We start from the raw sequence: 27,122 nt of genomic DNA, 5'->3' as shown, positions 1-27,122 counted from the left end.
GCATTTTTTAAGTAAATGTTCGATTGATTTTCTAATACGTTGGCAGCAGATTTTACAGTTGTTAGACAACCAAAGTATGAAAACAACATTCCTAAACCAATTGATAGACTAAATAACAAACGACGGAGAAGGAATAAATAAATAACTACATTATTTTGTAAAGCAACTTTTTCGAAAATAAAAAGTATTTGTTGACTGTTTTTCGAATGTACTAAAGAATTGAGAAAAATACAAATAAAGACGCACACTGAGAACATCCGCAAGTGACGAAATTACAAACAATCTACTAAAAATATAATAACATCTATTCGTAGCTGAACTTTTATGGCATTTCTTGAAGACCGACCGTCACGCACACTCTCATCCAAATGGGGAATGGCGTAACTCGATTCCAGCGATTCCTCTTCAAAAATTGTAACACGTGATTCAATTTCTCCCATCAATTTTAATTGATTGCTTCAATCGGTTTTGTTCTCTTCCCCTGGAAGAGCCCCGCTACCGACTATCGTTCGATTTGCTTGTCTGCTTTTATTTTCATGGCCACTTTATGCTTCTAGACGTGCGTGTTGTTGCCTTTTTGCCAATTCAATTGCCGATTTTATGCGTTTTTAATGTGTAAAGGCAGCTACTCCTTTTATTCTTCTTCATGCTGCTGAACCCCTTTGTAACTCGATGCCTAAATGTATGCTATGATTTTTATGTGATTTTACAGATTTTTTATGGCGGACTTTTATTTCATTGTCTAAGTGTGTGTGTGATGTGTGTGTTTGGAAAAAGTTTGCCATATGTGTTTAAGTTTGCGGCACTAAACTTTTTTAATGTCCTTAAGTATAAGTTTAACTTTAAGCTTGCAACTTGAACGCCCTATCTGTGCCTTAATTAGCATTTGAGCTTAAACCAAAACTTACACAGCTATTAGTCTGGCCATCCACAATATTTACATAATCGACTTTCAGCTGTCGCACAACACATTATAACCACAAATGAGGCTTAGCCTTAAGGCAATGAACAATGTGTGTGCGTTGCTTACTTCAAAGTAAAGCCCAGTCCCAACATCCTCCTCACACACACACATACACACTTTCTCTTGTGAGTAATGGTGGCTGTTGCGACCACAAAGCTGCGCAGGTTGTTGCAGTTGCAGTTTGTTTATTGTTGTCATTGTTGTTATCGCTGTAAATGCTCTCAAGCATAACTCTGGGCGCCAAAAACAATGACAAATGTGCATTGATGCCAGCCATCAATGGTTAACCATGGAGTGCATAGAGGCTGCAGAGTGGGCAGAAAACCGCAAGGCACTCTGTCTACACTCATATATCGTTTGTATGTGTGTTTGCAGTTGCAGGAGACAACTTATTGGCTTCAACGGTGGACAGTTTCTGCATACCCTCCCACTACCCACTACCCACTAAATAAGATGTCTCAATGAATGAAAATTGTAAACTTAATTTATTTAACAGCTGAGTCTACCCCGGGGCATATAAAATTAACGAGCGTAGTGGATGAGCATGGACTGTGGGTGGGGCTTGTGCAGTTAAAGGATTAGGCGGCCCCAAAGTATCCAAACAATAAACTTATGATGATGTACGCAGCAGCAGCAGCAGCTGGACATAAAATTTGTTTGTTGTTGCATAATGAGCAACAACAATAAAATATTTGCCTACCGCCCGGCTAAATAAGATGATTTTATATCATTTTAATGTGCCGTGAAGATCTGAAAATTTAGATAAATAAAAATATGACATCTGCACAGAGATATACTTTCATCATAATTAAAACCTTTACCCCGTACCGCCAGCAGCAGCAGGGTTAACGGCAATAAAAACTGAAGGATTCATATGGATAATTAAGTTATGGACATAAACCATGATGGTCGCCAGTCAAAGCGGGTGGTTGCGGGTGCCAAAGGGTTACGGGTGAGGTTTATGCAACAAAAGTGGTGGCCATAATGCCATAAAATATGAAAAAGTCGTAAAATTGTTCCAAAGAAATAAACATTTCTTAGTGTCTTGTTTTTAAGGAACAATTTTTAATTTACATTTTTGTATATACACTGCTTTAAACCTTAGAGGAAACTCAGACTTTTTTTTTTGCATAAAAATCCATATGTCTATATCTAAAGTTTCTATAAAAAAACATTCATTTTCGGGTTGGCTTTTTGTTGATTTTCAAGTTATATTCTAAAATGTGTTTACAAGTGTTCAATATTGAAGTTATTTATATACATTCGAAGCGATCTTCAATTATGCATTCAGAAAGGAAAAACATAAATGTTGAATTGGTAATAATTATAATTTTCTGCCCAGTGTGCAATTCCATCAAACACTTTGCTAATGGCTTGGTTAAATTGGTTGGCCTTATTTAATTATATTTTCTAGGTGACTTTTTCACAACTTCCTATTATATTTTACGATTTTTTTATTACTTAAGGCTACAGTTTAAGTATTTGTCAGCAATAAATTGTGTGCTAAAAAAACATTCAGCAAAAAAATCTTAAAGTTGTAAAATGATGAACAAATAACTTGACTTACCTTTTCGCGTACAATTTCCCTTAAATGCCAACAACGATTAAAATGCAAAACAGCAGCTTTGTTTGGGAAATGTAATTAAGGAGTCTGCAAGTAAAATGCCAAAGAAAAAAATTAGTAAAAAGAAATGCCATGCAAGGGTTATGCCGCACAGCAAAACAATTTCAAATCATAGAGGAGGAAGCGAAACGCCAAAATTACAAACTGTTGCTAAAAATGTCAAGTTAAACTTTTTATGCACACAACAATTTTTGCACGGCAGACAACAAGCAGCTGTCTTGGCCAATGTCAACGTTTTGTTCAACATCCTTTCGTTCCCGGAGCTAATTACAGTGCGCAGAAAATGAAAAAACAAAGAAAAAAAAACAATATCTATATTAAATGCAATGTTAGAGAACACACAGTGCTATAAAGGGGCAACAACAGCAGCAAACTTGGCGACATTCTCCAGAGACCATTGGTCGCAACTAAGATGTCAGAACGAGGTAACTAGAATGCCGAGCACGTCTTCGCCCAACAAAAAATCAGAAAAATGTCGTTGTTAGTTCGTTGAATGCAAAATACACTCTCAAACTACATTACCAAACTTTGTTCAGGATAAACAGTACGCATATGTCTTATATTGTTGAGGAAGTGTGCAAATAAATATATATATAAATTTTTTTTTAAGTTTGCGATTATTTAAAAGTTGCAATACATAAATAGTATTCCAAAAATTATACAATACATAATCACTTGCTTTTAACTATGAGTATTACTAGATCTTCCACTCGGGTATGCCATTATCTCTGCCTCAATATTAAAATTATTAATTATTTAGAGCAACATACAGATACGTAAACGAAATCATATGACTTGATAAACAAAAATTTAAATTAATTTTGGAAGTTGTGGGGAAAGCAAATATTCTTTGGGAAGCTTTTGAATAAACCAATTAACGATCAGGTTAATAATAAATTACTCTTCATACATTTTCTCCGAATAAATTAGTAAGTCGCGTAGATTTTTTTTGCTTAATTATTATTAAACCACAAATACAAGAAAAAGTAATTTTGGATGACATTTATTTAGCAATTTTAAACATTTTTATTTAATATAAGCTTAAGCATAAGTGTATACTTAAACAAGTAAAAAAGCTAAAGTCGGGTGTCCCGACTTTGAAATACTCTGTACATATGTTTACAATAATTATAGAAAATAAAAAAATAAAAAATAAGAAAATTAAAAAAAAAATTGGACACCCTCTTGGTATTCGAACTCACGTAAAGGGTGTATAAGTGCACATATACAAAGCAATTGCTTTGCTTGCAATTGGAAAATCGGGAAAACCCCCATTGGAGGGAAGAAAAAATAAAACAAACTCTATAGCGTACACACATAAGGCATCTTTGTAGAAAATTTGGTGTCTCTATCTCTTATAGTCTCTGAGATCCAGGTGTTCATACGGACAGACAGACAGACAGGGCTAGATCGACTATTATACAGAGTATAAAAACTATGGTATAATTTATAACAGCTTTTGTACACTAAGAAATTAGATGAGGTTAACAAACAATTACATAATTTTTAAGCTTACTACTTGAAGAATAAGAAGATTACATCCTCATGTATGAATGAACAATTTATAAATGAAATTGATGTTATATATCTATTTTATGTTATGCATTTTTTAAATTGACGAGAAACTGCTTTAATAAGTTATTTCTTTCAATTTGAAGGTCATTTGCCCGCTCTATTGTCCTTATTTCAATCGGCCGTTGCCTTTCAGATTTTCTAGTATTTCTGGTTCGACATTTGCTTGTTTTGGAAAATGTCGAGCTCAATAATGATGCATCGTTTTCAAAAGTAAATGACCAATTTGGCTGTTGATCTTTAACTCTTTCTTGCTCTGTGTTGCCCACTCGTCTGACTCGATTCTTCGACTGGGTGCGACTCGAAAAATATATTTTAAAATTAGAGTGTGGAGGAGTGTCGACAATAGAAGGGTCATCATATAAAATGTCATGCATTTGCTTGTAATATTCCCATGAAATGGAATCTGGGTTCGAGCCCATATTTCTATTTCTGATAATGACATATGTTCTCTTGAGATTACGAATCTTTCTGTCGAGCTTTTGAATGTTTAATCCACATATACCGTATCCTTCTTCCATTTCTTGAAGAATTTCCTCATATAACAATCTGTTTAAAAAAAACGGGTTGCGAAATTTATCCTTCCTGAAACGGTACAAGTATATAAAAAGTTTGGTCGCATAATCACTCCACTTTGAACCGTCCACTAAAAATTAGAAATGGTATAAAACAAATTATTTCATATAAAATAATAATTATTTTTTTTTTACTTACATTTTTTCTTGTTTTTATCGATATAAACCACACTCTTGTCCATGGTTAAATGATTCCAACATTTAGGGAGGGTCGAAGTTGTGTGACTCTGATTTTGAGGCTGGTATTCACTACAATATATAAAGCAGCACAACACAAATTTTATAGTAATAGCCAATCGATAATGCAACAGTATTTACTTCAATTAAAAGTATTACACCATAGAGAAAAGAAAATATATAGCACTCTTTCCATGTATTTCTGAAATGTGATATTCTGAGCAAAACTTGAGTATCGGCTCCCACGAATTTGCGCAGTTTTTATTGTGGAATGTCCAGAAGATCATCTGTAATATGTGTATTACAAATACCAGAAATAAGGCATCGTACTCTGTCCTTTGGAAGGGCATTAAAAGAATTAATTAAAACACAAAATAGGATGGGAAAATTGCATTTTATCTATATAATTAGTTGAAAGGGGCAGGCATTGAAGCGAAGGTGTCGGCGGCACATGGAAAAGTTGCAGACCACAAAACAAGAGGAAAAGTTCTCATTGCACATGTAAAGTGCACAGTTGCTGCCACATTTGATATGGTTTGCATAAAGTTTTGTTTCGTAAACATTCTACATGGCGATGCCGCCACTTAAATGTAGCAAGCAAAAGTTAAATCCAAAGTTTTGCCTACACTTCACGAGCGAACAGCGGGCTACAATGTAACTCTATGGTCATATCAGGCAGAAGGTAAACAACAACAGAAACAAAAACAAAAACAACAGCAATATGTGCATGTGGTCATGGGTTAAGAGAGAAAAGCCAAACATACGAGTATGATAAAGTTTGTTGAAGTAGAAACAATGTTGCTTTACTTCATTTCTGGTGGTTGGGCTGCATCCAAGGGTTGATGGCCAAAAAAAAACGTTATCTAAATAACCCTCCAATTGGATTAGTATGGAAAGGGTTTGCTAACGAGGCAAGACCAGTTCTAAGAGCATAGCATCAACGCTTCCACCTTACCTTAGAGCAGCCCTAAATGCTTCAAAAATGAAAGGGGAAATGTCTCTGACACTAAGTGTTTCAGTTTTTAAGCCTATTAAGCCGCAAAAATGCAGCACTAAAAGCCACAACACAAAAGATGAAAGATACGAATGCTTAAAAGCCAAAAATTGTTTCCAAAGAGTTGCATTTTTAATTACGGCCCCAAAAGCAAGACTCGAATTGTATACAAAGCCCATTAAAAATTAAAAATGTCAACCAAATGAATCGAGAGTTGGGCAAAGACTTCCTCAGAGAACTCAAGTGGCAAGCTGTCGTCGGCAACAATGCGTTAGATATTGGGTAAGAGGAGGCAAAGATGGCAAATGGGCAAAAGTCTAGCAAATAAAGACAGAGATATACAAACATAAATACAAATGCTCGTACAAATAGGAACTGTCAGTCCGATTTGACGCGCAACTAATGACTGACCGAGCATAAACAAAAGTCCATGCCATTCGTCCATTACTATGGACGAGCACCTCAAGTCTCAAGGCTCAAGTCTCAAGTCAAACGGGGGGCCAGGCCAACACTTATTTTAATGAGAAATTCTAATTCACCAATAATACAAAGGGCCGAGAGCAAGAAAAATGCGCAAAAAATGTGAAGAAGATATGTATAGTATATACAAGTATGTAGACGAGTATTTGTTTTTCTTTGCCATTTGAGGCGGGCGGACTTGCTGTGATTGCGTTTTGCTCGCGTCCGTGACGAAAACAAAAGGCCAAGTTGCTTGGACTCCCCCAAAATCTGGCTACAACACATAGAAGCGAAAAAATAAAATAAACACAAAAAAATGCAGCAACATTTTCTGAGCTGCTATTAAATGGAAAGACAAGTCTACTCATTGCGAAAGGGGGGAGTACTTTGGGTGCTATAATAATTACAGTTAGTTGCTGGGCAGGTTTACTGCTTGGTTAAGAAGAGGCTATGCATGTGGTAGTGTGGTTAAGATTAAGCCTAGCAGCATACAAGCAGAAGGCACTCCAAGAGAGCATTTGAATTTTTCTAAGGCTTGAAAAGTCAAAGGGAAAAGGGGGACACATTTTAAGCATTTCCATGTGAAATTTGTAGTTTAAGATATGATATATGATATGAATATAAAAAATAATTTTTAAATTAGTGTGAGTTACCTCAAATGTATCATTCAAATTATATAAAATGTAAGAATATGCACGAATTTAAATTTTAAACAATAGAGAACGCTACAGTCTAGCAAGCGCGAAATTTTGTTCAATTGAACAAAATTTGAGTTCAAAATTCCAAGAATTGCCGGAGTTATGAAAAACACGAATTGCGAGGGAGTGGGGGGTGTATCAGAAAAAAAAACACAAACTCGATCTGCCTAGGGCTTAGGCAAGTTGGTTATCCTAGCTATTATACTTGCTGAGATCGTTGCGGTCATACAGACAGACGGACGGACGGTCGGACGGACAGACAGACAGACGGACATAGTTATATCGACTTGTCTTGTCATCCTGATAAAGAATATATATACTTTGTGGCAGACCCACGCATCCTTCTGCTACATACATTCGCAAAAAACTAGAACAGCCTTTCACCCTTTGGGTACAGGCTATAAAAATACCTTTGCGATGTCCTTTCTTGATGTCCTTAGTTCTCTTTTGAGTACGCTTTTGCTTCTTAGGCTTTCCTAGCTTATAAGGATTTTTTTTAATAATTTTTTTATTTATTGTTTTCCTATGTCGACAGTCAATGTTTCTTGACATAAATATAATTAAATAATAATAAAGAAATCCACTTGATTAGGACAGCATTTTTTCAAGATTTCTTTTAATTAACAGCATTTGATTTATGTTCTTAGCCCAACATTTCGCAATTTATGCAAAACTCAATCAAAATTAAAGGAAATGAATATGCATGGAAACAAGTGCATACAAAATATTACACAAAGCTTAATTAAACGCAATTCCCCACAGCACCAGACAAGCTGTCAATGCTACAATGCTCGGCATTTGACCAAAAACAGGATATTAGAATGTTTGACAAGTTGTCAATACAACGAGACGCCACGACAACAACAACAACAACAACAATAATAATAACAACCATTCACGCAAATGCAGACGTGCCTCGAGTCGAGGCATGAAATTTGCAAAAAGCTCACGAAAATCAACTCGGGCATTAGAATGCAAAGCTGCTTGGTGTCCATTGTAGTGCTTAGCATAAAATGCATTGATTTAAACAAATACTTGAAAGAAAAACACATAAAATTACTTAAGCTGCTGGAGTTTTTGTTATTTTCTTAGAATTGGCTGTCAAAAATCAGAGACAACGAGCAAGAAGCAAATATATAAAGCAAGAAGAATAGTCTCAAACATGATGTAAAATGCAAAATAAAGCTTGTAAGACGTCTGGGAGTATGGAAACGGTCAACTGCTGGCTGATAAAGTTGTCATTTCTCTTCAGTGCCCCCTCCCTTTCCTCTTTTTGCCCATCAACCCAACCACACACTCGATACTTTATTGTTGCTGCTTATGGGGAACAGCATTTCTTGCACATGGCCAGGAATTTCTTGTATTAAAATCGAAATTGCTTGAGCAGTCATCCCCACAAATGGCTCAAGCAATAATCAAACCAAAAACATACAACCTCCCCCATCCCAGACCACCCTCTCGAGTGCGATACGTAAGCCGCCCATTGTTGTGTGTTTATGTGCATGTATGCTAGTATGGGTGTGAGTGTGTGTGTAGTGTCCTTGCCAGCCTGTGCCTATGCTTAGTCCTGTACAGCTGTCAACATGTTTAATTGAAACTGACACTCAGTGTCATTTTATGGCCATTGCCATGCGTTACCTTAACTGTAACCGTAACTGTAACTTGGCATGACTTGGCTTGATTATTGTGGCACATTCCTATCGGATCGCAGCAGGGGTTGGCCGCATGCCTGGCCAGCAATGGAGTTTGTGTTCTGTATTAGTTAAATTTATGGCTGACATTGCTAAGAGTATTGGAATTTTGGGCTGTGGATGTGTTACATGAGAGAAGGCGTCCAAAACATTTTCAATAAAAGAAAGTTGCATCAGAAATGGAATCAGAAATGGCATCTGAAATGGAATCAAGGAGAGCCAGGCTTTATGTTAAAATACACAACTGTTAATTATGACAAAGGCAAATGTCCCGAAAAGCCCTTTTTGTTTACTTGTCAATTTAAAGTCGTCTAAGAGTAGTCGTCCAATTTCAACTAAAAAACGAGCAAATTTTGTTTAAGTTCAGTAACTAGTTTTTGTTCAACTCTTTAAGAATTGTATTACCGACAGCTTTTGTACTAAAAAGTATTTAGTGAATCACTAATCAATTAACATGAACGTCGATCAAAATTATTATTATTATTAGAGAGAAATTTTATTATTATTATTATTTTAGTAGAGAAATGTTAATGACGGTAATGAGTCGGAGGTTGAGCGGAAGAAAAAGTTATCTGTTGTCCGATGCTCCCACAACAACAACAACAACCAACAATAGCAGACAAAGCTCAGTTTTCCCAACCAGCAGCACAACAACACCAATTGAGACAAAAGCCAATGCCGATAATTTCGGTGCCAGCCTCTTTAGCAAGATCTTTGCCGACAAGCACCGGAATCCTGGCGATATATTCGTAATCTATTCAAATCGGACAATTTCTATATTGATGGGGAGTTTAACGCCCAGCATGACTCATGCTCCCCAACACACACGCCCACACGGACCTCCAGCACAACCCAAGCCAAAAATATTCGAACTAAGAAAAATAGGAGCAACAGCTGCGACACCATCGCTCTACAGTTTCGATCTCAAATTTGTTCATGGATAGCTGTTGAATTATAAAATAAAATGATTACTGAGACCGAAACACAAAATACATTTTTTTTGGAATTATTCATTTTTAGCCTTAAGAATTTCTGTTTCAAAATTTCTTCTTAATATTCGACTATATAGAACTTTCTTTATTGATTATTTATGGAACTTTAATTAATAATTAGTTTAATAATTACTTTCAATTACAGCTCTAATACACATACACTGCTGCCTATTTGCCTTATCCCTTTATATTTCGATTGTGCCAGATTATAATTTTGAATACAGTCCAAACGACAACACTTCAACCGCGCAAAATTAAATTCATAGCGGCTCGTTTTTAGGTCTTGAGGGTGGTTTCCAATTGAAACGCACTCGATGTCATTTTGACGCCGACAATTGATTTTATTTGCCTAAAATATTAGCGAAATGGTTTTGGTGCGACCGTGTAAGTCAAGGGGCAGTATGGACTTTAAAGTTCGAGCATAAGGCTGAGAGCTTTCCAGCACTTAATGACACCTAACAGTATATTATTTGTCAACTTCTTGAGCACAATAGGTCGCAATGAAGTGCCAAGTTTGACGCTTGTTTTAGGACACAGCAGTTTGCCAAAAAGATGAAAGAGTGCCGCAATGAAAAAGGCATTTGTAATTGCTAGCACTCCAACATACGTACATATAGAACATCTATATATGTAAAACAGTTTGCCCCTTATTGACAGATTTATTTTCTGACTAAATGTACAGCCTTAAGCCGATTGAGAGAGAATAATGGGAATAATGTTAACAAAGATGGCCATTAATGATGTTCCCATTTAACCCATAAGTGGGCGAAAATGTTCTCAATTCCTAAAAAAAATAAACAAAAAATAAGCTAGTTTGATGAAAAATAAAATAAAAATTGTGTCTGTTCGTGACAGCTTTTAAGGAAGGAAAATGTTGATTAATCACGATCAATGATTAATTAGTCACATCAGCGCTGCCATTATATCTCTTAAAGAACTGAAAATAAAGTGAGCTGATACTGCCTATCTGGATATTGTCATCAAGTTGTCTCTTTTCGTAGCTACAGTTCATGTAACTCTCTTGTAACTTCCCAATCACAGCTTTTCAAACTGCGCATATAAATGTGATGCAATTACCTTAAAAGCCAGGTCCGCTTTGGCGCCCATAAAAGGATAAATTCACATATGCAGATATACTTATATATATGTATATATTGCGGACGCAGTTTGCGAGAATACTTTTATGACATTTACGCGCGGCAATAAAAACTAAAACCTAAATCTCAATTTTTATCAAATGCTAATGGCCATGCCAAACGACGACTGACAAAACCCCGAGTGTATTGATGAATTGCCAGAGCACTGGTAGAGCATTTTAAGTGTTTACAAGGGCTGTGTAACGGTTAACAATGGAATTGGTGTTGGGAAGCGTTTTACGACCCACACAGACAGTTCGTCTTGCCATTCATCGTTCTATGTTAGAGCCACAAACTAATTACCTTTCGGACAACTTTACAACGGCTTGGTCGTGCTAGACCGACCATCTCTACTCGTACTTGTATGTAAATATATAGTATATATATATATATATATATGTATGTATATATATGGCTTCTGGCAATTTCAATAGGTACGTAAATATTTTTAATAGCATTTTGCATACGATTTAAGTTTAGCTACCCTGCTGCTGCAATGTGTCGATAAAATTTCGTCGCTGCCACTTTTATGACATTCTGTCAGTCAGTCAGTTAGTCCGTCAGTCACTCAGCCAGCCAGTCGGCAAATTTGGCGCATAAAAACGCATCGTCGCCACTATAAAAGTTTCTTAACCATTTTGGGGAATTGTGTAACAAATACATGTATATGTATGTAATTCATAGTGCAGCCACACCCATAAACCACCATTTTCAATATCCACTGACAGCTCAAAATGTGTGAAAAGGTTTTTGACACTCGCTTTTAATGTTCCATCCGATGTCTGTTTATTGCAAAATTTATGACTAGAAAGCTGAGCTTGGTTTTTATTGTTCGAGCAGTAGACTTGATGAGACATGTCTGTGCATTACATTAATTATTATATTTGACTTTTTATTATAATTGCCAAGCCATTTTATTTAGGGATGACAATTCAAAATAGGACCTGAAAATACTTGCTATCCCTTTAAGACCCAACGCCAACATACTCAATGTTTTTTTTTTATGATTTTTGAAATATATTTATTTATTTATTTAAGAAATCCGTACTAGTAAATTAATTTATAAGAAATTTTATTGTCGTACTAGGAACTAATAAACAAATAAATAAAAAAGTGCTGTCAATATATGGTTCTTATATTTGAATATCCTTCATGGATTTTCAGGACACCCGTTAAAAATTTTAGCAGAAAACATTTTTTTTTGCAACAAACCGCATTTCAAATATTGAAATTTTTAAAAAATTTTAAATGCGCTCTTGTCTCTAGTTTTTTGATGTAATTATTTTTTAATTGAAATGTCTTCTTATTTGTGCAGTTTATTTTGTCAAAACTAAAAAGTGTCTCGAGAAAATAATTCATATTTAATCGACACGTTCAGGTCTTATTAACAAACTTTAAATATAAATGGAAATATTGTGGACATAAACTGTCGCACAATCGATGCATCAGGCTCTGAAAGTGCTACTGAAGTTCCTATGAAATGCGAAACTTTTTCATTTAAATTAAAACTCTCAAACGCTTACTGCAAGCTGATAAAAAGAAGAACCCCTTGAAAACGCTGACGTGGAAAATTACATATGCAAATCGCACATAATCATCGGAGAATCATGCTACTTGCTTGAGAATTAGAAAATCCCCTTCACTCAACTGCTTCAGCAGCAAAGCTGAATAGCAAACAACAAAATTGCGTTAATTTTTCATTTCACGGCAAATGTGTGTTGAATGAAGGAGGAGGAGGAGGAGGAGGAGGAGGGGGGCATCCCCCCCATCCTCACCATATGAGTGTCAGTTGCTCATTTATCAGCGTTGTCAGTCTCTCAGTTAGTCAGCCAGCAAGTGAGTGCTTAAAATTTAAATAATTTTAAAATAATGAGAAAAGCTTTTCTGCACACACATCGCCGTGTAATTATGCGACGACGACGACGCTGACGATTTCACATTTGCTGGCAAATTAAAAAACATTAGCACTTGCTTTACAAATAAGCCAAGATGAATAGCAGCATCATTAGTCATTAGACAAGTGAAAGGGCTACCCCCACACTCTCCACACACACAACCCACAACCTAATGGCAATCATGTGTGTGTGTGCGTGTGTTTGTGGACAGCCAATTTTTCACAGACACACAGACACAATTGGCTATACTATAGGGCTGTCGCATCTGTATCATCCAAAGCATTCATATGTAAATTTTTTGGCAAGAGCTGGGTGGATATGCTCTTTGGATTACTTGCAAGTTAGAGCCTCAGTGCTTTGTCTACTGGTTATTATTGATGGCCAATCATTTGGTTTGCTGGTCTTGGTCTTGGTTGAGGAGTAAAAAGACTGTTTTGGAGGTTAGGAGGGTGTCTTTAGCAGACATTAATAACTCAGCAGGATCCCACTTTACACTATGCTCGTGTGCTTGATTACATTTTGTCCAAAAATAAAACGAGTACAGGAGTAGGAGATTTTTAAGTGGAAAGCATTTCAAATGTTCGAGCTATTGAATGGAAATGGATTACAATTACTGCGACAGATTTAAAGACCCGTTCGACATGTCCTGAGGTTTCAAATTTCACTTTCTAGCATTTATAATTTTATTTATTTATGTCAACAAACATTGACTGTCGACATAGGAGGAAAGCTTAGGAAAACATAGGAAAAATTATAAAATTCTACTAGTGTACAAATTTTGCATTTGCATTTAAATTTATTAAAGTCAAAGAGTTTGTTCTAGAAATATAATACCTTACACATTACTTATTTGTTATAAAGTCTAGTATTTAAAAGAAAAACGGGAAATGTGTTTTGGGTCAAAAGGATTAAAAACTAACTAAGAAACTAATACATATAATACATCAATAATATAAATGGGATAGCATTCAAGTGCCAGCTATTCCTTTAATATCAATATTTTTGCATCATTATTGTTTGGTCACCGCTTAGAAACAATTTTCCAAGTTAAAACTCTTGCAGCAAACTAGAAACAGTGGTATGTTGCTGTCCCCTGAGATATATTACAATCCAAAAATTTAGCATATCTCAATTCAGCAAAAACAATTCACACTAGGCAGGCGCCTCTACTAAAGATGAAGAGCAACTCAATTTTCCAATACCCAAGTCACCATTTATATATACTACTTATACTATATAGTATGTATATTTTGCAACTAACTAATCCCCTGAGCCTTTAATGGGCACAATTGAAATTGCCAACCATTAAACAAATACCCCAACAACTAGCCAAGTCGGTGTTGGTGTTTGTACGAGCATCACACAGATTTGCCAAAAGAAGATTTATGGTGTGCTGGCATACATTTGTATTTATATTTCAGTTTTATTTGAATTCTGCTTGGGATAAGGCCGAGCATATATATACAAACGTGTATACATATGTCTGGCGCATAGGATGTGCTGAAAGTTCATTAATTATGATTGGAGACAGCAGTACAATTAATAAATGGAGACGGCAATGACAACACATGGGTTGGCAACTGTTTGGCCGGAGTTTTCGCTGCTGCGGTCGCTCCTGTGGGGGTTGCAGCTAGGTTTGGGGTTGGGGTGGGGGTTGTGTTCTCCACAGGCTCATATGTCGCCTTGTACGTTCTGAACTTTTCGCTGGTTAGTTGTGTTTTGCTTTTTTTGTTTTCCTTTTGAGATTATGATCGGACTTTGATTAATGGTTGTGTATATAAATTTATTGCTTTTAATTGTTTAGTGTGCTTTGTGTAGGTAACCTCCCTTCCTTACTCTATAGATAGTTTTTGCTAAGTGATAAAACCCATCGATAGCTACGCTTAACCAATTGACCGTACGCCCTCACAGGCTCTCCATTCGATCTGTGCAATCATTGTAAGCCTTAATTAACATCGAAAACAAACAAATGCATAGACGTTGTGCACACAAACTGGAACCCCCAAAGTAATTCCATGGCCGGAATCCGCTTCAGGCAAATCAAACACCTACGCAGTCAATTCAAAAGAAAACTCATAAATCAATTTGGATATGCATTAAGCAAGTACAGGTACAGAGTACAAGGAACAGGGATCACACAGGCAGAGCTGTTTACTTGTGAGGAAACAAAACGCAAATGGCCGGCAGCAAAGTGCAAAATTTGCGTAAGGAAAATACATGAACTTTTTGGAAGAATGGGCGAGTAGAGATGTGCAGTACGGATGGAACTAGTTCCACTTTTTCAACTGAAAGGTGCCAAAGGGGATTTATTATTAATATTTGGCAAATTAAGGAAATATTTTTTATTAAGAGTGAAAAAAGTACGATCCCCTCGCTAATTTCCTAAACAAGACCCAAACTCTTGTTTTAAGTGAGATTTTTTTTCTTCTAATTTTTGACTGTTTTTGAAAATGAAACTGTTTAATAAAACTTTAAAAAATAGTTATCAAAATTATTAATTGAGTTTTTTAAATTAACAACAAAAGTAAAGAAATTAGGTATTATTATTTAATTAGACCCATTTGCACACATTTTCTATTACATACCTTGACGCGATTCGAATCAAACATCCACAACTCGTTATTTTCAACACCCTTCTGCAGACAAATGACTGGGGAATTACAGTCCAAAATAACAACAACAACAAAAACGCAGTTAGTCCTGCAACATTTGCGATTGGGCTTTGTTTATGTACACTTGAAATTTCAAGAAAGATTCGGAACAAAGTAAAGCACTTTCGGTCTGAATTTCACTTCTCAAATCTTCTATCAGTGTCGACACGCATAATTATTTATATTCAAGAATAAATGAACATTATATAAGTATGAGTGCTACCAGGACCAACATTTCGATAGTAAATCGACAACTTAATCGCTGAACGTTAAATATGAATATTAAATAAGAAAAAGGAATTTTGCATTATATTTATTAATTTGTATTTTCCCTTAACATTTGTTTTGAAAATACTTTTTGAAATACTTCGTCGTTACTCTGGTTATCTTGATAATAATGGTTCTTCAATTTTTTTGTCTTTACATATATTTAGTTTAATATTTAAATATTTAGTTTCTCAACGATTTGTTGGGTTCAATTGTTGCAGGAAGGTACACAAATTTTGAAACTATTTTCCATTCAAAAAGCTTATATAGAAATAAAGAACTAAGAGACGAATAGTTACTAACTGGCATTTATAGCTCCGAGAGCTGGTACATGCGAGCAATTGTCAGAGTCGCACCCTTGCCTTTTTTCCCCCAACTTCAACATCATCACCTTTCAATTAATGCATATATCTCTGGTGTTGTGGTGGGCGGCAAGTTGCTTTGCTGCCTTTCAATTCTCTTGCCCCAGAAGCTCGGTGTCGGCCTGGGTCGGGTTGCTTTTACTTAACGCCTCGCCTCAGCACTTAACTTCCGTTTCCTGTTACTTTGGCGTCGGTTTCGGAAACTGTCTGGCAGTGTGAGTCGAACATCCGAGGCATTTGCAACTAATTGAAAGTGCAATGTGATGCTGCAGAATGCAATTAATGCCTAGACACCACCAGAAGTTGCAGTTGCAGTGAGAAGGCGCATCTTTGATTTGTTTTTGCATTTCGAGTGCAATCCGAGAAGACTCATCATCATCTGAGGGAGACCGGATGGGTTATTGGCTGTGTTCTTGTGTGTGTTTTCTAGGGGTTGACCTACGAATTTGTTGTCAGACTTGTGACATCTTCCATTTATATATTTTGTATTGTATGCATACATTGTAACTTCTTTACGTTCAATTCACTCAACCATCTTAAATATATTTTGTTAACACTTAACCATGAGTCGCGCCAGTGGCTTAAAATCCGGCACAGCTCGCACAAGTCGGAGTAACAAGACCAATCGCTCCATACTCCAACCCTCCTATCAAATCTATTGCGTCAATTTCTACGACAACGGCCTAAATGCTGTGCGCGATGAGTTTGTGAAACGGGTAAAGGATGGCCTGCGCCGGTCTGTGTTTGTCATTGATTTGGAGACTGAAGTCCAGGAGGCTATACTTTTTAACGACATTAGCAGACGATCCTCGAAATTCAAGAAGCCAAGTAAGCACGAGTGCACTTGTGATTTAATTACAAAATAATGTAGTGTCCCTACAATTCAAGACGATTCATTCTCATCAAAAGCCTACTCCATTTAGTTTCGGAATACACCTAATTCTGTTTTTACACGTAGATTGGTTCCGGAAAAGGTCGTGTTAAAAAACCACACATAAAATTGTAAATTTTCAGTGTTAAATCAAAACCGTGTAAAAACAGAAAAAGGTGTATATAGTACTATTATTATTTCCATAACATCTCTACAGGTTTTATACCCGAAGAACCCTTGGATCTTGCTCTGTTGCGCATTCGAAACTGTTTGGATGACTATGAAAAGGTTTCTCGACAAATTGAAGCTGAGCTTCAGTTCGACATTTATCAGTATTGGATTAAAAATATGCCGGCAGATCTGAAAGATCGATTCGAGCCGAAAAAGGAACCAAAGAAATCAAAAGGCGGCACGGACACAAGACGTGGTTCGCAAAAAACAGCCAAGGGCACCAAGTCAAAAGAGAATACCATCACCGATGACTACACTTTGGGCGAAATAATGTGCTTCGGCATGATGTCCAAGGAACACAATAAAGTTGGTAAAGGAAATCCATTGTCGAAGCGCACAGTAAGATTTCTAATTTGTATAAATATATTTTTTCAGCCTTATAATTGCACTCCCTTTACAGTACATCAAGGATGAGCCGCTGAATTCAAAAATTATTATCGCAATTATTGGTAATTTGGATAATATGAATAATGACTTTTACAAGAAATTAATCGAGTAAGTAATATCGCACTTTATTGAACTTTTCTGCACTTTTCTGTACTTGGCACAAAAACATAAAATTGCTTTTTAAACACTTACATGCATCAAATGCCTTTACACCTACATTGCCACGCTTGGCTTCCCCCATTGCTTGGCATGTGACAAGTTTCTAAGAATAACTGGAAAACGATTTGCATATCGTCCTTAAGTTGGGCAGGAGATTATGGTGTATGTGTTCTGGCAACTTTATCGCACTCCATGCAGCCATCCAAGGCACATGCTAACTTAATGCATATATAACACACATGACAGAAGCACAGCACGTAAATCTTTGCCAACAACTTTGGCAGACACCAAATTTATTTATAAATACACCAGAGCTAGCACTCGAGTAATGCAAGTAACTGCACTCCCCCGAGCCACCCATTTGAAGTGAAGTCCTAGGCGAAACATAGCTGCTGTGAGAAAACCTCACATTGATTAGCCAACCATTCCCCATTTCCAATTTATGCTCTATTGCACTTTTAAGGGAGGCGCCCCACTTACTGATTTTAAATTTTATAATCAATAGTTCAATTTTTGATATGAATTGCTAGAGTTTTGATTTTTACGCTTTGAATTACTAACAGGACGTCTGCTCAAATATATTAATTAAGATTTGCAAGTAAAACTATATCTTCGAGATTATCGACAGAGAATTATAGAGGAGGTCAAAAAAGCATATATGTTGAAATTAACGTATTTTCGTCTGTCTGTATGAACGCAAGAATCTCGGAAAGTATAGGAACTAGAATAGCCAAACTTGGTATCCAGATTCTCCTAAGCTCGCGAAATGACAAGTTTGTTCATTTTTCCGATGCGCTGGCAAATGAAGAATTATATAGTGAAATTTCTGAAAAATGAAATTAAAACTTTGTGGGCGCCGTCCTCGCCGATTCTCACACCAAATACTTAAGCGCTGGCAAATGGAGAATTAAATAGTGAAATTTCTGAAAAATGGAACCAAAATATTGTGGACTCCCTCCTCTGGGATTCTCAGTCCCCAGTCCCCCGCTATTTGCGATTTTCTATAACTCCCTTTCCAATTTATGCTTTATTGCACTTTTTATTTTATAATCAATAGTTTAATTTTTGTTATTTAAAACGAATATAAATTGCTGGAGTTTTGATTTTTTCGCTTTCAAATACAATTACTAATTACAATAAACATTGGACGCCTGATTAAATATATTATTAAATATAATATTGCGATTAGATTAGGATAAGATTGTCGACAGAGTATTATAAAAAATGTAGCAAGAGCTTGGGTGTTTAATTGCAAGAGCATATCTTTTGAAATGAAAGTCTTTCTGTCTGTTAGTTTGTACTTTATAAAATCCTTAAGCCACAAATGATAACCAAAGTGGTTTTTGGGAAATTCACACCGCAAGTGGGTTCAAAATTCCTATGAAAATTTGAAAATAAATAAATAAAACTGTTAATAAACATTTCTACAACATTTGATAAAAATAAAAAACAAGTACATAACAAATATAGCATGGAATCGCAAGAGGCAAACCGAATTCACAAGCTGCTTAAAATGTGGAATTGTTTTTCCTTTTCTTGAACTTGTTTGTCTATATATAAGAATGCTTCATGTTTCAGAGAGCAAAAGATTTGGAAAATTGTCACTTAAATTTCGCTGAGAATCGTTATTGGGATTAAGGTATATGTACACGCAAATAATCCATCACATGTTTACAAGAAAAGGGGCATTTAAAACATTTCTATTAAAGTGAAGTTCAACATTCCCTTCATCCATTTAGTGATTCATTTGTTAACTTCTTATACTCTATGTTATGCTGTTACCCCACAGTAACCGACAGCCATTGCGAGCGATCATACACTTTTTGCCAGAGGACTGTGCCTACGACCATTTGGTGCCCCGACCTCGCCGTGAGAAGTTCCTGCAGGACATTGTGGAGAAGATCCAGCGAGACATACACTCGCTGCGCAAACGCTCGGCCACGAAGCCGGTTGGCATATTTCAACAGCAACTGCCACAAATGTCGATGTGCTTGGCGGCCAAGTATTCGGATGACATCTTCGATCAGCTTAGTTGGTATCTGTACGATGTGCACACACTGCGTGAGCAGTACGTGGACTATTATATAAAGCCGTACCACGAGATCAACGTTAAGATGAATCCTGCGACAAATCTGTTTGACAATTTCCACATGGCCGAGTCTTTGAGTATACAGGGGCATTATCTGAAGGCGCCGGTGCCCAATGCTTATAACGATGACACCACCGTCTATATGTATATGGAATCGCTTATGAGTACGTTTGGCAATCCTCGTGAGCTTATGACTGAGATGGAAGTGCTTCTACTGGCAAATCCCTCGCCCTCTGTGCAGACCAAAGTGCTCGACAAAATTAAGGTCTATGCTAACGCTTTCAAGAGCATACTTAAGTTGTCGAAGACGGAACGTCTATTCGTCGAAGAAGCCAATCCGCTGTTGCACAACATCATTTCCTACATGGATCATACATTTATGCGAAACATATACCATGCCTGCTTGGAGTACAACATTCTGCGACGCTACTTCACCTCGGGCTACATCATTGACTCGTTGAAGTACGAGCCCTACAACGGCGAAGCGGAGCCCAGATTCCTGCCCAAATACGCCAAGTTGCTGCTGACCAATGATGCGGTTGACCAGCGGATAATCGAACTGATCGACGAATACGATGACTACACCATCGAAGTAGTTCACCCGAATGTCCGACTCTACACCTTTAAGCGCGCCCTCAACGAGGTCTTTGAGTATCAGAAGCAGATTGTTATACCCACCCGATTGTGCTTTCGAGATTTCACACTCTACGAAATGGAGCAGTTCCTGCGAGATCTGGTAACGCCGGAAATGTTTCAGGAGGAAGTCGAAGCCGCCCAAGCAAATGCCAATATCTTGACCCAAAACCTAAGTGTTGCAACGCTGGCCGCTTCCGAGTTCGAAGCATTTCAATTTCGTTTCAAGGACGGCCAAGCAATCAAAATAGACATCAATTTCTTCGTGCGCCCCAATTCGCTGAAGGCTCGCAAAATTGCAGAGCTCCAACAACAGACGACGCAAAATCAAACGCAGAGTACCACCAAGTCGCATTCCATAGAGACAGTGCCATATTATAAAACGCACCGAGCAGATGAATCGATTCTAACATCCAGGGGTAATAACGTCGAGCGCAAATACGATTACATTGGTCTAGGACCCGAACATCCGATGCTCTATGGCTATAATTTGGATGATACGCGCCAAACCATCAAGGTTAAAACCTCGAAATACTATTTTGAAGAAGGTCTCATAGAGTTGTACGAGGAAAAGTGGAACTTCCGCCAGATGAACAAATGCCTGACGCTGCAAATCGATGGACAGAAATTACATTTTGCAAATGTTAAGGGTGATGCGACCATTGTGGAGCCCAATGTACGTCTCGAGTCCGAAAATGGGGTTAGCCTGCGGGTATTCCCCACCAGCAAGGAGTGCGCCAAGGTGCTGCTCAACTACCCCAACGGCCTGAGCGTTTACTGTCACGACACGCATGCGGAGCAATTGTGGAATCTGCAGGAGAACGAGCTGGACGAGCGTCGACGAATCTGCACACCCTACGGCTGTACTATTGTGTTCTTCAGCAACGACGACATGGTGCTAATAATGCGATACAATGGCGAAGTGTATCGGCTCTACAACTATTTGGAGCCGGACAAGGAGGAGGAGGAGGACCTCAGCTCAGAATTCATCAATGCGTGCTCAACCAATTCTGCTTACAGCAGCTACCAACCATTGGCCACCTCTACTGCTGATACCACTGACCCAGTCAGGAGAGCGAAGCCGCGTACCACCCGCATTTTCGGAGGCGCCAGCGATGGCACCGAACCCAGCAAGCACTCCCTTCTTCAGCGCCGCGCTTCGAAAACGGGTGCGGGTGGGAAGGGTGCCGGTCGCAAGGCGCGTCAAGCACGAAACAACCAGGCGGCTGCCCTTTTCGCCAGCATAGACTGCGAGCTCAACTTCTTGAAGTTCATTACGGCTCTGTATAACATAAACTATTTGTCCCTGAAGTTAACCACATCGATGGGCAGTACGGTGCATGTGCAGAAGAATGGAAAGATTGTCTGCGGGAAACCCTTTCTCAATACGGAATGGCACGATTACTATGCCAACGAGAGCTACTCCATGCGCGAGGATGGTGTGCGTATGCTTTGGAAGGCCGACGAGATGAGATGCTATCACAGCGATGGAACCGTCATTACAAGCACCGTATCGGTGGGCTGGGACGCTGGGGTTCTCGGAGACGAGTTCGACAAGGATATAACACAAAGCAGTTCCCACGAGGGCCATAAAGCTGCTAAAGTAACAAGTCCACGGGACGACTCAATTCATTCGGTAAGTGTTTAGTAGAGAAAGAAAACCCTTAGAAAATAATTGCCCTACAATTTATCAAAATATCCCTCATAAATGCAACTAGCTCTAAAAAGTATAAAGTCTTTTTTAAAAACAGTATTCTGTTTTAGAGTTTTCAGTAAACATAAGCTACGGTCAGACTTGTTATTGAGTTGCACACAAATTTGTCACAATTCAGAAGCAAGTCAGCAGTACAATTTTAATTCCATTACAACTTAGAAAAACTCTATACTAATATTCAGTTCGTGCTATAAAAAAATTTTATCAATATTTATTTTTCAAGACTAATTGTAAAAAGCACTAATTTTTGAACAAATTATTTGCATGTCTGACCGAATTCTGAAATCAGAAAACATTTTCTGTAAAGTATAAATTTTTTAGTAGCGTTTCCTTGAATTTTTATTTGTCTAATGCTGTATATAGTAATAAGAATTGAATTTGAATATGATGAACCATTTACATATATATGTGCAAGTAGTATTAGTTCATTTTTTTCTATTTTAAGTTTTAAGCTGTGCGAAAGATGATTCTATTCTTAATCTACCAATCTCACATTTCCCATAATACATATATGATTTCTCATATATTTTTAATTCTCCAATAATGATGAAGTAAGTTGAAATCTATATTCTCCCATCATTCTCTTTATGCTGTCACCTGAATTAAGATTTTTTTGGAGTCAACCACAATCGATTCTGGGTTTACTTTTTAGTCCAACCGAAATTGTCGGCCAAAAGACTAGAACAATCGATTAAGGAGATTAGGACTTTAGCAAAAATGTATGACTTTTTTCAATTTTCAAATTTTTATAAGCATAAGAATAATAGTTTCATTTTGTTTCTTAATCCAGCAAAAAAATAAAAAATTAGAACAAGGAAAGTTTTTGTTGTAGTCAGAAATAATTTCTACATTTAAGAAAAACAAAAACTATAAATTTGAAATGAGTGCTTTCCTTAATTAAGAAAAGAACTTTTTAAAAATAAGGTAATGTTTGTGGCGATTTTGTTGAGTGTGCATTTTTCTCAGTGCAGATTTCTAATTTCTTTCGCCTTAGCAAACGATATACATTAATGCGCCAACGGGAACACCATTTAGCCTGATCAGCCGTACGTCGGTAGAAGGGGAGAATGTTTCTCGTGGCGATAGCGTTTCATCGATCAAAGCAAAGGAAAAGGGTGGTGGCATTGATGATTATTTGGTTTCGGAGTTCGAAGAGGAGAGCATCACCCATGACATGAGCTTCATCACTTATACGGCAGACAGCTATCTGATACAACACAAGCTGTATGCAGGAATTTACTTCAATTTTACGCACATAAATCCGGTGGATTTGAGACTCGAAACTGAAGTATTTGCGGCAGATGACTTGCATATACGTATTACCCAAGTCTCGCCATACGAAGTTATAACGCTGGATGGGGGGATGGGGGGACAGAGCTTGTTAAGTGTCATACCGAGTGATGCCTTTTTGCATCAACCGGTACGGGAGCCGACATTATCATCAGAGGCTGATCCGGACGAATGGACCCAGCCCAAAATGTCGCCCGTCGGAAGAACACGCAGTGCTCAAGCACCACAAGATCGCACAATTGTGGAAATTGACGGACACAACCTGCGTATGACAATTAACCAAGCAGACGTGCTGCTGAAGACGCAGCTCCGGAAATTCGGATGCGATGAAAATGCGCTAATTGTGCAGTGAGTTGAACAATAGAACACATTTCCCATTAGTTTACAATTTTCTCTAATACCCCTTTCTCACAATGTGTCTCTATTGAAATAATTGTATATTTCGATTCATTTCTTTATCACTCTTTGGTTGCCCGCTTCCCACTTTTAAATGCATTTTGATTTCTCAAATTTTAAATTTTTGTTTACAATTTTTTTTATTACCACACAGCGATGAGTTGCAATTAAGCATATCTTTTGAACAAAGTCTGTCTACAACTTTTCGCTCTTGGGTTGAAACGCTTGATAGATTTATAAATTGTCACTGCCCCAAGCTGAAGACGAAATATTTTGTGGAATTCTCAGGATATGATTGCAAACAAAAGGGTAAGTGACGATCTGATTTATGGCGTTCTTGAAATCAAACATAATAACAAACTGATTTTATAAAGGTTTTGAGCTGTTTCGCAAGGTTCCGCCATTAAGTAACTACAATTTCTGTGCCGGAAACTATCTGATCGATATAGATCAGCTTCGAACAATTAATGATAAAATGTCAAACAAATTCGAGTGGTTTGAAAAGGACATGCAGAAGTACCCACGTTTTCCACTACAAAGGAAGGTGTCAGAAATTGTAGACTTTCCTTCCGTATTAAGCACCAAGTAAGTACAAAATACATGTCTGTAATAGCATTGGAACATCAGTTGAGACAGAAAGAAATATAGCAACACTATGACAAAGAATTCGCGTTCACATTCAACTACTTTTTCAAAAATATTGGTTAGAGTTAAATAGAACTTGGCTGGCAAACAATTGAAACCCTTGATGAAGAACTTCGACTACATTTCTATTCGTTTAAAGATAAATAAAACGACGGTACAAATAATTTGCTTCCCTAGCAAGGGTATAATATAATTTCTACAACAAATTCCATTTAAAGTGCTTCTAAAATACCCTGCTGTTCAAAGTATGGGAGCGCGGACTTTAAGCTATCGCATACGCGTTCATTAGCCAAAAGTTCCTGTCGCTTTTTTCTCATTAGGTCCCGATCACTAATTGTGTTTAATGTGAAATCCTCAGATGCCGCTTTCGAGGCACAACAAATAGGAAGTTCAACAACGACGCCATAATAGCCATAGAAAAGGCATCGCTCCACCTCTCCAAGCAGATCCCCATATGCAGGTATGGTTAGAGGGTATCGACAGGCTCGTAAAGTCTGAGCAAAGCTTTCGTAGTATGTTTCGATTAGTGCCGTACGCTTTTGCTGCAACACAGGCAGCTGGATACTGGTGTATAAGAAGTAGATCAAGTCGAGTGCGGGACTGGCCACAAAACAGTTCTGATAGTCAACCTGTGGGCAACAAATTGAAGTTAGAAATAATCGAACATATATTTTATGTTATGTATGTATATACTTACAAATATCACTTGCTCCGCATTGGGTGTCAACAGTGTATTATTGACCCACAAATCGCCGTGCACAATAGCAGTAAAGGCAGCCTTTTTTGGATCGACCATGTCCGACATACGTTTGCTGTATACTTTGGGGCACTGGGCGCGCATTTTGGCAGCTATATGTGCCATGCCCGGCCAATTTGCCACAACATCGGCGGCATGTGCTGTCCCATCTAAAACGAGGATCTGTCCAAACTGATTCTCTAGTCCTGCTAAGTAATCCGAGGGAGCTAACTGGTCCACTATTACGGGTTGCTCTTGTATCAGTTGCATAGAGACAGCGTGGAATTGTGCCATTTTTTGCATGCAAACGGATGCCTCTTCGAATGAGAGGCCGTTGTACCGATCAGCTGTACGATATCCCAACTCACAAAGATCCTCGAAGAGATAGATTTCCCTTTGAAAAGCACGCTCGGCAAAAATACATCTGAAGTATTGGACAAGTTAGCGGAGATTTCAACCAGTCTTTCTAAAAATAATTCTTTTTATTGCACTTACTTTGCACTCAGTTTGGGGTCCTGCAACTTCGGCTCTGCCTTTGCCACGATTTCCGCCATTGCGGGTAGCACCTGTTGATTCATATGGAGCTCACTCGATCCCAATTCGGCCAAAATTGGCAGCAAATCCTTCAGTATTAATTTGTCCTCCTGGAGCGGCCCATTTTCATTTTGGCGATATGCCACACGCACCCTGTAGATGTCGCTGCAAAAGTTCTCGCCCCGTTGGTTCATGCCCTCAATCTGGCAACTTTCCACACTCAGCTGTTCGCTGTTGTAAGCGCGCCGCAAAGCTCGTTCCACGTACTCAGCGTCGATGTGGGGTGGCTTTGGAGCTTGGGATGTAACTACGTTTTCTTTCTGTCCTCGATCCATGCTCTCCGAATGCTGCACTGTGCGAGTGCTTTACGTCCGACACTGGCAAACGGCTTCGAAATACTAACGAAAGCTCTCGTCACTGGTGAAATAGACCCACACACATACACACACCCAAATATACATGTAATGCATAGTCTATCTTTTTATGACCTCAACGTTTTTTATCAAGCACGAGCGGTAAATTGTTATTAACTGAACAACACTTTGTTTCCCTAAATACAGGGTATTTGTTGAGATACCGGCTCAGCTGGCAAATACAGATCGCATACACCAGTTTGCGGACCCCTTCACCAAAATCAATTTTCGCAAATTGAAAAACCGTTTCAATGAGTAAGTAGAGGGTACACTGTATACTCCTTTACTTCTCTTTTTTGTACATCCGCACTAAATTTGCAGAGCGGTTCTCTTTCATCTGCATCCACGTTTACGTTCACTCCTGCATCAGGAGATCAGCAAACGCAGCTGGAAAAACCACCTTAGAGATCATAAGCGTCGCCTGATCCTAGAACAACAGCGCCTCAGTCTCTACATGGCTATGCTGAAGCACAAAGTATACCCAAACTACTTCCAATTCAAGGATCAATTCTACTACCATGTTCGAAACATAGACTTTTTCGAATTCATGGCCTCCAAATGCAGCGAAAAAGCAAATCCCGATAGGTATCAAGAGCAGGAGCCCCAGAAAGAAGAACAACCGACCGAAATGGAGAGCTCAGCCAGGGGGAGGAAGTTGCGCAAGAAATGTTTGTGCCCCAAATACATCAAATCATTGCAATAAACATTTATATGAACTAAAGAAAAACTCACCAAATACGTATCCAACTGTTGATGCGGCGTTCACAAACACACTGCTTCTTTCATTGTTAAAACAAATGTGCGCGTAGCAATGTCAGAGTATAGGAACACACGTTATTGAAAACACAAATCAAAATATATCCAATTCTTTTTGATAAATAAATAATTGTAATTTTTTAGCAACATAAGCAACCAAACAATAAAAAAAAAACCCGCGAGCGTTGTGTTTGTTGACTATACTAGAACA

The 27,122-nt window shown here is 37.8% G+C and overlaps 2 protein-coding genes and 1 long non-coding RNA gene across 3 annotated transcripts; 1 reads left to right on the top strand and 2 right to left on the bottom strand.

Annotated features, from left to right (window-relative positions):
* Window positions 1-3,917: 3,917 nt before the first annotated feature.
* Window positions 3,918-27,084, bottom strand: LOC115622639. The gene is made up of 3 exons (XR_003995351.1): window positions 26,888-27,084; window positions 4,875-4,984; window positions 3,918-4,806 (listed from the first exon to the last, which is right to left on the bottom strand). It is a non-coding gene; the product is annotated as an uncharacterized LOC115622639 (long non-coding RNA).
* On the top strand, window positions 16,546-27,093 carry LOC115622631. The gene is made up of 9 exons (XM_030516637.1): window positions 16,546-16,885; window positions 17,146-17,498; window positions 17,560-17,654; window positions 19,495-22,063; window positions 23,136-23,779; window positions 23,982-24,136; window positions 24,202-24,412; window positions 26,303-26,410; window positions 26,477-27,093. Exons 1-9 carry the CDS (start codon window positions 16,621-16,623, stop codon window positions 26,856-26,858), a joined length of 4,782 nt encoding a protein of 1,593 aa, XP_030372497.1. The 5' UTR covers window positions 16,546-16,620; the 3' UTR covers window positions 26,859-27,093.
* Window positions 24,634-26,140, bottom strand: LOC115622633. Its single transcript, XM_030516639.1, has 3 exons — window positions 25,704-26,140; window positions 25,170-25,632; window positions 24,634-25,101 (listed from the first exon to the last, which is right to left on the bottom strand). Exons 1-3 carry the CDS (start codon window positions 26,075-26,077, stop codon window positions 24,685-24,687), a joined length of 1,254 nt encoding a protein of 417 aa, XP_030372499.1. The 5' UTR covers window positions 26,078-26,140; the 3' UTR covers window positions 24,634-24,684.
* Window positions 27,094-27,122: the final 29 nt, after the last annotated feature.

This window comes from Scaptodrosophila lebanonensis, unplaced genomic scaffold (assembly GCF_003285725.1).
Source record: "Scaptodrosophila lebanonensis strain 11010-0011.00,11010-0021.00 unplaced genomic scaffold, SlebRS2 tig00000043-arrow-pilon, whole genome shotgun sequence".
Taxonomy (NCBI): Eukaryota; Metazoa; Arthropoda; class Insecta; order Diptera; family Drosophilidae; genus Scaptodrosophila; species Scaptodrosophila lebanonensis.
Note: the sequence above shows the minus strand (reverse complement) of the source record. Positions and strands in the feature narration are given on the sequence as shown.

Excerpts from the sequence above, each read along its gene's own strand:
- LOC115622633 (XM_030516639.1), bottom strand. The coding sequence starts at position 26,077 with ATGGATCGAGGACAGAAAGAAAACGTAGTTACATCCCAAGCTCCAAAG. Across the intron at positions 25,633-25,703 it reads GACCCCAAACTGAGTGCAAA|ATGTATTTTTGCCGAGCGTG; the intron begins GTAAGTGCAATA and ends CCAATACTTCAG. Across the intron at positions 25,102-25,169 it reads ATGCGGAGCAAGTGATATTT|GTTGACTATCAGAACTGTTT; the intron begins GTAAGTATATAC and ends TGTTGCCCACAG.
- LOC115622631 (XM_030516637.1), top strand. The coding sequence starts at position 16,621 with ATGAGTCGCGCCAGTGGCTTAAAATCCGGCACAGCTCGCACAAGTCGG. Across the intron at positions 17,499-17,559 it reads ATCCATTGTCGAAGCGCACA|TACATCAAGGATGAGCCGCT; the intron begins GTAAGATTTCTA and ends CTCCCTTTACAG. Across the intron at positions 22,064-23,135 it reads GGGACGACTCAATTCATTCG|CAAACGATATACATTAATGC; the intron begins GTAAGTGTTTAG and ends CTTTCGCCTTAG.